The sequence below is a fragment of the Sus scrofa genome, chromosome 2, assembly GCF_054392235.1.
Source record: "Sus scrofa isolate SSC_HxYL_T2T_F1_AM1 chromosome 2, Sscrofa_HxYL_maternal_Yorkshire_Landrace_v2.0, whole genome shotgun sequence".
NCBI lineage: Eukaryota > Metazoa > Chordata > Mammalia > Artiodactyla > Suidae > Sus > Sus scrofa.
Genome location: NC_139384.1, coordinates 42,662,490 through 42,672,500, shown reverse-complemented (window position 1 = coordinate 42,672,500; position 10,011 = coordinate 42,662,490). Strand labels below are relative to the sequence as shown.

The following is a 10,011-nucleotide window of genomic DNA, read 5'->3' as shown; positions in this document are numbered from 1 at the left end:
GAATGATGAGGTTGCAGGTTCGATCCCTGGCCTCACTCAGTGGGTTAAGGATCTGGCGTTGCCTTGAGCTGTGGTGAAGGTCACAGACGTGGCTCAGATTTGGTGTTGCTGTAGTTCTGGTGTAGGCCAGCAGCAACAGCTCTGAGTAGACCCCTAGCCTGGGAACCTCCATATGCTGTGGGTGTGGCCCTAAAAAGACAAAAGACAAAAGAAAAAAAAAAAATCCCAGTCTCCATGGACTGACTTGCTTGTCTCATCCTTAAGAAATTCTTACCTGACTCTTCATCTCCCTGGGCTTGATCAGGTCCTTTGGTACATGGCATATGCTGTTGAGGTACGATTTATTTAATGCCAGTTCTGTATTAGACCGTAGGTTTTATGAGGTCAGGGATTATGTCTCTTTCACTCACTTCTGTCTACCTAGTACCAACACATTGCTTGACACCCAGAAGGTGCTTCAGAAATGTGGATGAAGAAATGGATAAATAAATGGATGAATGATGATTATTTTGCTTGGCAAGTAGCAACAGCAGGTGTGAGGATCACACACGTTTTTGGAAGGAAGTTGTTTGTGCTGATAATGAGGCTCAGGAAGAAGTGGCACTATGCTTTTAAAGCCCCCAGAACTTGCATGTTCTCACTCAGCCTTCTCTGGGTTCTGGGTCTCACACTGCCTAAACGCTATGCATTTCATGACATTTTAAATTTAAAAAAAAAATTGTTTTCATTTACTTATTTCACTGGCCATGGCTTTGGCATGCAGAAGTTCCCGGGCCAGTGACCAAACCCAAGCCACAGCAGTGACAATGCTGGATCCTTAGTTGCTAGGCCACCAGGGAACTCCTCATGATTTTTTTAAAGAGCTGTGACCATGGCTGGCTCGAATGCTGCATCTCTTTGCCTCTCTTCCCAACCTCATCTTGGGCTGGAGACCTCCAAGTAGACTGGTGAGAAACTTGGAACTCATAAAAACTAGCACCCTATTTGCTTGGTGTGCCTGGAGCCCCATCTTCTCCTGGGCTGCGGAAGCGCCGATGGAGATGGTCTTCCTATGTGTTAATCATCTTCCTTCATGCGCTTTGCACTCAGCTACACTGGTATTCAGAGAAAAATGCTGCCATGACAACTGCCACAACAGATGGTATTTGATCAGTCTCTAAGCTACCGAGGGGATATACAGCAGTGCGTCTGAGGTTTGCATATTTTACGTTATCGTGAGACCCAGTCCACTTAATCAGAATGGAAATGTGAAGTTTTCCATGTGCCTCCGCTCCCTCCTCCCTTCCCTTTCCAGTTGTTTGCCATTTGTTCTGATTTTCCTTGTTCTCTGCCTGTCACGCGTGCAGAGGTACTTCTGGATGTGGGAGACATGAGGCTACCACATACAGGGTCCATGAGTGTTGCCCCACAGGTCTAAAGTTTAAAGACTGTTGAAAAGCTGTTTAGTTTTGGGATGGAGACTCTGGCTGAGAGTAGGAGAAAGGCTTAATTGCAACCTTTCTCTCTTGGATGCTCATGGACCTCATAGGGATGGAGGCCACCTATGGCCCCCAGCAAAAGGAAGCCCTGGGCAATGCATCTTGGTCGTGGTCTGTCCCCTTCGGGCCCCCTCCTCCGTCCAGCTCCTTTCTGCTCCCAGGGTCTCCACCCCTTGCTGTGGTCCCCCTTCTCGGCTTTCCGCCTCCACCCCAGCTAACAATGCCAACTCCAGAAGCCTCATCCCAGAGCTCTTGGACCCAGTTCTATGGCAACAACTACAACTGCTTTCTCACCCAGTGCCCCTCCCCACCCCCTCAGCAACACTGGAATGTCAGACTTTGCACAGATTTTTTTTTTCAGCTAATTTTGGAAAGTAGTTTATATTGGCTGCTATGTGTTAATGAACAACTTTGATTGTATTTACATACTTTGCTGGTGAAGAGTCTTTTCCTTCGCTCTGCCTCTCAACTTTAACAGGATCCTCATCTCGCACTCGGTGTCTGGATCCCATGTGGAGCCATGAGCCTCATTAAAGATGGGTGCCAGGACCTCCTTGTGCTGTGACGAGTACCCTTGGGTCCTGCCACCTGCCTGTCCCCACCAGGGATGTGCTGGGAGTTTGCAGCCTCAGTGGTACAGGAGCCTGGATTGTTTACCTCAATGGAATTTTAAAAATAATAATAATTAAAAAAAAATAAAACCTAAAGGTGAATTTGAATCACAAGAGAGCCTGGATCAAAGACGCATTTTCCCCTTCTGATCTCATTCCAAGTGGAGGTTGGAATCCACATCTGACCCTCCGCTGCTTCCCAGCCCTGCGCTCTGCCTGGGGTACAGATGAAAACAGCGTAGGTCTCGGCCGCCTTGTCAGGAGTGATTTTTAACCTTAATGGAACATTATTAAAGAGTGGATTTGAAACTTGAGGAATGTTTTTTGAACTCCTTCTGTGAGCAGGGAATTGATGGTCGAGGGAAAAATATTCAAGGCGTTCGATGGGCTCATGACTCGTCTTTTTTACACAATGACCCATGCTCTTGTTTTTAGGTTTTACATTTTCTGGGAGTGCCATCCGGCCATCTGGATAGTGTCCCCTGTGTCCTCTCCTCTTTAGGAGAAAGGATGTTGGTACCCTTAGGCCTCCTCTCTTCACCTGATGAAGGACGATCTTAATGCTTCCTCTATTTATTTGCCCTGCTGCTCCTGGAAATGGATGGGAGTCGGGAGTGGGGGGTGGGTGTCAAAAGGCTCTGCGGACCCTAAAGCGAAGGATCATATGAATGTGGGAGGAGGACTCTGGACCAGCACAGTCAAAAGAGTCAGGCACAATGCCTGGCACAGAGCAGAAATTGCACAATTATGTTGATTGAATGAGGGATAAAAGAATCACATCGCTCAGGTTTCTCAGCCTTGGCACTGTGGACATTTGAGGCTCAGTAATACTTTGTTGGGAGGGAACCATTCTATGCGTTGTGGGATGTTTGAGAGCATCCTTGGCCTCTGTCCACTATGTGTCCGTCCCCCTCTGGGTTGTGACAACCCAAAATGTTTCCCCTGGGTGCCAAAATTGTTCTTCGTTTCCCAGTCTCCCTCACTCAGTGGAGAACCATGGATCAAAATTAAGAAATGTGTGGCGTTCCCGCTATGGCATAGTGCAGTAATGGTCCAGCCTGTCTCTGTGAAGGCGCCAGTTCAGTCCTCAGCCTGGTGCAGTGGGTTAAGGATCCAGCATTGCTGCAGCTGCAGCATAGGTTCAGGTTTGATCCCTGGCCTGGGTACTTCCATATGCTGTGGGGATAGCTGAAAAAGAAAAAATAAAAGAAAGAAATTCGTTGACAGAATGATAGGATAGTAAAATATAACTGAGAAAACGTATTCTAGCTAATTCATAATTATTCCTCCTCTTAATAGAATTTAACATTAAAAAAAAAAAAAAAAAAAAGCCAGGGAGTTTCCATCATGGCTCAGCGGTAATGAACCCGATCAGTATCCATGAGAATGCAGGTCTGAGCCCTGGCCTCGCTTAGTGGGTTAAGGATCTGGTGTTGAGCTGTGTATGGGTTGCAGACGCAGCTCAGATCTGGCGTGGGTGGCAGCTATAGCTCTGATTTGACCCCTAGCCTGGGAACTTCCATATGCCACGGGTGCGTCCCTAAAAGACAAAAAAAAAAAAAAAAAAAAAAGGCTATGAAATGTGCCAAGGCTAGCCTAACCTTGCAAGAAGAAATTGCCATAGACTTTAAATACATTGTTTCATACATTGAAAGCTCCATAAATGGGACAATGAAATGTACTTCGTACTCCTTGGAAGGAAAGTAAAAATTACAATATTGCGGTAAAGCATTGCTTTTCTGGAATGTGTTGGTGGGTGTCCTTTTTTTGTATTCAGGGTCACACTGCCACACTGTTGCTGAAAAAACTTAACCTGCCCCTGTCAACTCACTTAGATGACACTTCTCAGGATGCACACCATGTGCACTTTTTTTTTTTTTTTTTTTTTTTTTTTTTTTTTTTTTTTTTTTTGGCTGAGCCCTCAGATTGCAGAAGTTCCTGGGCCAGGGATTAAACCCAGGCCACAGCAGTGACAATGCTAGATCCTCACCAGCTAAGCCACCAGCGAGCTTCCCAAGTACATGGTTTTTGATTCCGCATTAACAGATTCAGGTGTGGTCAGCTTTTTCTTCTCATTTTCCATGGGGACATGATTACCAAAGCCTCCCTTTGGAGCCATGTGCAAGATATTATATTAAAAGAAGTAGGATAAGATTGTAAGACTAGACGAGTGGTGGAGGAGAAATTTTTATAATTTTATCATGATTTAAATGCTAGTACCCTTGTGGGGTGTTCTCAGGTGTTTGGAGTGGTTTTGGTCTATTAACACTATGTGTAGAAATAAGGACTTATTTTCTCAAAAGCAGGGTTTTGTAATAGAAATAACATTTATAGAGATGATTTTTATGACATTCACACATAGAAGCTGATTGCTCCAAAACACCTTCTATGGGTCCTTTTTTTAATTTTTTAATTTTTTTTTATTAATTTCATTTTTTTTTTAGGGCTGCCCCTGTGGCATATGGAGGTTCCCAGGCTAGGGGTTAAATGGGAGCTACAGCTGCCAGCCTACACCATAGCCACAGAAATGCCAGATCCGAGCCACGTCTGTGACCTACACCAAAGCTCATGGCAACCCCAGATCCTTAACCCACTGAGCAAGGCCAGGGATTGAACCCACAACCTCATGGTTCCTAGTCAGATTCATTAACAGCTGCACCATGATGGGAACTCCCAAAACACCTTCTATGGGTCCTTGTAGCCATTCTTTTCCTTCTTTGCCACCCCTCCCCCAACTCTCCCCTGCCTTCCAAGGTGGTAGCTCCTGGTTGTCACAGGTTGCCTTTTCATCCTGTGCTGGAAAGAAGAGAGATCAAAGCCATCTCGTTTGTCTTCCCTCTTTGTAAGAAAGGATGTTCTGCAGTGGTGGCGGGCATAACCCGTCCCCTCAGCATTTATTTGCATTGCAGGAAATTGCATTCTACCCCTTTTCCTAGAGATGAAAAAATGTTTCCCAGATGAGGACTCTGGAAGGTGAGCTGGAAGCTGGGAAAGAGATGGGAACCTGAGCTAAAAACACCGCAAGGATGGGATGACCTCAAAGTCAGGGTTGAGCAGATTCTTTTAAAATGGATCCAGGGAGTTCCCGTCGTGGCACAGTGGAAACGAATCCTACTGGGAACCATGAGGTTGCAGGTTCGATCCCTGGCCTCGCTCAGTGGGTTAAGGATCTGGCATTGCGGTGAGCTGTAATGTAGGTTGCAGACATGGCTGGGATCCCGAGTTGCTGTGGCTGTGGTGTAGGCTGGCGGCTACAGCTCCGATTAGATCCCTAGCCTGGGAACCTCCATATGCCGTGGATGCGGCCCTAAAAAGACAAAAAAAAAAAAAAAAAAAAGGATTCCTGGTGGCACAGTGGGTTAAGGATCTGGCATTGTCACTGCGATGGGGCTCAGTTCACTGTCATGGCTTGGGTTCGATTCCTAGCCCAGGAACTTATGCATTCCTCAGGCTTGGGGAAAAAAATGGATGCAGTTTTATTCAGGTGTCCCAGAGCTTCATTGAACATGTTTGGAAGCTGTGAAGATTGGAAGTTGAGCATCAGGGGAGGGTGGACCGAAACTTCAGGAAGACTGCCTGGGAGCTGGACTCTACTCAAAGGAGAGCTCTTAGGAGTTCCTGTCATGGTGCAGCAGAAACAAATCTGATTAGTGTCCATGTGGACGCAGGTTCGATCCCTGGCCTCGCTCAGTGGGTTAAGGATCCGGCATTGCCATGAGCTGTAGTGTAGGTCACAGACACAGCTTGGATCCTAAGTTGCTGTGGCTGTGGCGTAGGCTGGCAGCTGTAGCTCCCATTCAACCCCTAGCCTGGGAACCTCCATATGCCGAGGGTGTGGCCCTAAAAAAGCCCCCCCCCCCAAAAAAAACCCCACAACGGAGACCTCTTAAAATGGAGACACCTCACTCTCTGGCTGTAAAGGAGCCATCAGGATCTGGCTGGGGGAGGGGAGGGAGAAGAGTCATGTGTACACCGTGAAAGGCAGTCATTTATGAGTTTACAACAAACCCCATGGGTCAGATACTGATTTGAGTTCCTCAGCAAGTGTGGAGCCTGGGAAGTCAGGTGGGGACGAGCCAGGGGTGGGGAGGTGAGGAAAGGTGCCACTTTGAAATGCAGATTGTGTGAAACCCAGAGTTCCCTGTGCCCAGTCAAAAGCAATTTCTTTTATTGATGGTCACCGTTGACATGAATCTAGCTCGAACATTTTCCCACAGACCCAAAAAAAATAATTAGCCCTGACAACTGAAGTCACACCAGACCTTTGCGAATGACCCAATTGCTCTTTCCTGAGGGCTGGACATTTGCTTGCCCTTGGCCGTGGCATCAGCCCTGGAAAGACTGGGAAGCCTCCCAGACCCTGGTGGGGGTGCGTCCCTGCTTGCCACAGAAAGCACGAAGGACACAGGGGTTTTGGAGTTGGCAGCTTTCCTCTGCAATGCATGCCATCCTGAGAATCCTGTGAGTAAACGCTACCCAGATTCCTGCTGAAACTCCCATTCACTCTTTTTTACATTTGACTGCCTGCCTCCTCGGGCAGCTAGAAATTTCTCCCAGCTGCTGGTAGGTGGGTGGGTCTCCTAACCCTGTCCCCACCTCCATTTTCCTGGCAGCTGCTTAAGTTTTCAGGATGGCACTGGTGACAGTGATCCACACAAGAGCTCCAATTCCACCCTGGTTATTTTTGGCAGCCGTGAGCAATCCAAGGCCTCCACTTTTGGCACCATGTGGTTGGGATATTGGGTAACCTTTTCCTGTGCAAGTACAGACAACAGAGACTCCTGACCTGCATCCCTCCCTCCCTCCATCCATCCATCCGTCCATCGGCGTTGTCAGGTCACTTTTCCTCTTTGAGAACCTTAAGGAATGCACAATAAACCCTCTCTCTGGTACTGTCCTTTGTTCTAATAAGAGATGGCTCTGGAGAAGGCAGAACATTTATTGAGTATCTATTGTTTTTTCCCCCTTAGATTGAAAACATAGATGCCTGCTTGAATTTCCTGGCAGCTAAGGGAATAAACATCCAGGGGCTGTCTGCGGAAGGTGAGTCTGAGCGCTTGTCGTCAAGCGGCCCTTCGCTTGTTGGAAATGCACGCCTGTGACTTACTGATGACATTTATACAGTTAAGCCAACAGGGGCTGGTGGGCTCTTCTCCTTTTCTTCTTTTCTGGTTTTGAGGCAGCTCCATGCTTGTCTGCCTTTGAGGATGCCAACTTTCCTACAGCCTAAAGAATTGCTCTGAGAGTGCCCATCCAACTGTGCCAGCCCAGTCTGTGAGGCTCAGAGGGAGCAGGAAGGACGAAGCTGCTTCTCTTCGAGAAGGGCTTCATCAGACGCTGATTTGATTCAGCATGTGGCATGTGGGGGGCACTGATTTGATTCACACGGCCGGCAATTCAGTTAATTATCAAGCCAGGCCTTATCTGTGGGAGAGAGAACACGCAACCACAGAACGTATTTAAACTATGGTCCAAGTTCCCAGGGAAAAATGCCTAATCCTTATCTCTTACTTTAATTCAAAGACAGCAGCACTTTTTCCTAGCTCAAAAAAAAAAAAAAAAAAAAGCACGTGATTTATTAATGAGATGTTCCATTTTGACATGCTGATTCGTTTTTAATTAACTCCAATTTGGTGGCTAATTAACACATTCGCGTTTGCTGGTAGTTTGCTGTTCAATTAGGTGTTGGTCTGGAGTGGGCTGGTCTGAATTCTCAGGCAGCATCTCGCCCTGGAAACTCAGCCTCTCTCTGGTTTGTAAATACCAGCAGCTGCCAGCTCACGAGCTGTCCTGGGCCCCTGCATCCTCCCAAAGTCATTAGGCTGCACCTGCTTCCAGTTTTCCCAGAACAGGTAGAGCAGTTTGGGCGTCAGAGGATACCGCCTTTCCCTAGCATGGTTGTGTTTTGAAAAGTGGCTCATTAACATGGTGGTGAGGGTGGGGGTGAGGGTGGGGGGCAAGGGGCGGTGAGGAAGGACACAGCCCAGGAAGGACCAGGTAAGTTTGCAAGTGGGATCCCCTGGGGGCCTGTTCCTTGCCTTTGCTCTGCTCCATGGGGAAGGCTTGGCTTTCCTGCCTGTGTGTCTGGACTGCAGTCTCTTCCGTATTGGGGGTGGGTGGCCACCACTGGAGTTTTCTTGGGTGTTGTGTCTCTGAATGGTACTCTTGGGATTCCCCGAGCGGGGCCTCCAAGAGGCTGGGCCTGTCCCAGGTCAGACAGGGTCACACTGCCTCCAGGGGTGCCTGAGGCAGCTGTTGGTGGTCAGCCTTCATCTCTGCTCTGAGAGAAGGGTTCCTGAAGGATTCCCCTGCCCCGGGGTGTGGGCCCTCCAGGGGGGATGAGATCTGGGCTGGATCATGTCTGGCATGTGCATTGCTGGGGCATGAGGGGTGCGTGGTCTCGTTGCCATGCAGAGCAGGGAGATGCAAATTTCTATCCCAGGGAGCACATTCCTCCTCCACCCCAACCCCACCCCTGTCCCATAGAGACTTCTTGCGCTGGTGTAAGTGGCAGGTACACATATTCCTTCTAGTTTTTGGCCGCAATTGGCTCTCAGGCCTGTGTTTGCCAACAGAGCACCTTCAGGGGCTTCTACAGAGTCACACTTACCAGGAAGGGCTCGAGGGGCTGCGGACTCTGTAGGCCAAGTTCATCTCATGTGGCGTGGAGGTGACACTGGCCACCCTGCCATCTATCCAGGCATTGTCCTGCCTTCTGCCTGTCCTGTCCCTCCCCTGCCCCATCTTCTGTATACCTTAAGGCAGAGAGAATCTACTCCGCAAATATTTATTGAATGAATAGGTATCCACTGTGCTTTTAAGGCTTTTTTATCTGCTTCAGGTCCAGCTGTCACAACTGACATTGCAATTTATAACAGGCTGAGTTCACAGATGAGGACGCTTTGGCTTAAGTTAGGAGTGACAGTCCCATGGCCTGTAGTGAGTAGCAGGGCCAGGATTTGAACCCAGGTGCGCGTGATTTCAGAGCTCATGTTCATGGTGTCTTTGGGGACAGCAAATGAACACGATCTAGGCATGCCATGTACAGGTAAAAGAAATCAAAAAATATTTAGAGCCCTTTGTTGACTGGAACCCTATCTCTAAAGATTCTGGGCAGCCCAGAAAGGCATAATACGCGGAGAGAGACAGTCCTGGTCCCCGGTCAATGCTGGATGTGGCTCTTCTGAGTCTCTGAGCAGGGAAAAGTAGACTAGAACCAGTGCGTCGAGCAATCAGTCCCTGGGGTATCACCATGAAGTGGGTTTTTCAGTAACTGCCTCCATCTGTGCTGTGCTGGCCCCTCCTTCCTGCTGGGTCGAGACTCATTTAATGATGTCTTGGCCAGAACCCATTTCTGTTCGGTCGCAAGCAGTATTAGGACAGTTTTGTTTCGTGTTTTGTTTGTCTTTTGTCTTTTTAGGGCCACATCCGCTGCATATGGAGGTTCCCAGGCTAGGGGTCAAATCGGAGCTATAGCCACCTGCCTACACTACAGCCTCAGCAATGCAGGATCCGAGCCACGTCTTCGACCTACACCACAGTTCACAGCAACGCCGGATCCTTAACCCACTGAGCGAGGCCAGGAATTGAACCTTTATCCTCATGGACACTAGTCAGGTTCGTTAACCACTGAGCCACAATGGAAACTTCTGTTAGGACTCAGTCTTGCTTGTTTTTAAAGTTTAGCCTCAAACTCAAAGGTCTTTTCCCCCAAACCCTCCAGCCTGGGTGGGTTTGGAAGGTTGAAGGGGGAGGGGTGGGTGAGGACTTCCTTTCCCCTCCCTCGTTCCCGGGCCTGGGCCTCCAGGACTGGGGCAGCTGCAGAGGAAGCAGAGTTCTGCTGGTGGTGAAGTTGCCATCCTCCTCTTGGGTGGCCATCATTGCCCCTATCCCTGGGTGGGAGTCTGTTACCAGACACTTGC

At 48.5% G+C, this 10,011-nt stretch overlaps 1 protein-coding gene and 1 long non-coding RNA gene across 20 annotated transcripts in view; one reads left to right on the top strand and one right to left on the bottom strand.

The window, feature by feature from the left end:
• Positions 1-10,011, top strand: part of NAV2 (neuron navigator 2) — an 820,834-nt gene that overhangs the window by 553,053 nt on the left and 257,770 nt on the right. For all 19 annotated transcript variants that reach the window (XM_085011765.1, XM_085011759.1, XM_085011757.1 and 16 more), the window contains one exon: positions 7,060-7,132. In XM_085011765.1, coding sequence (XP_084867891.1) covers positions 7,060-7,132 — 73 coding nt within the window. The remainder of the gene's footprint in view (positions 1-7,059; positions 7,133-10,011) is intronic.
• LOC146405339 (uncharacterized) overlaps positions 1-10,011 on the bottom strand; it is an 855,846-nt gene that overhangs the window by 828,267 nt on the left and 17,568 nt on the right. The gene's annotated exons all lie outside the window — the stretch shown is intronic.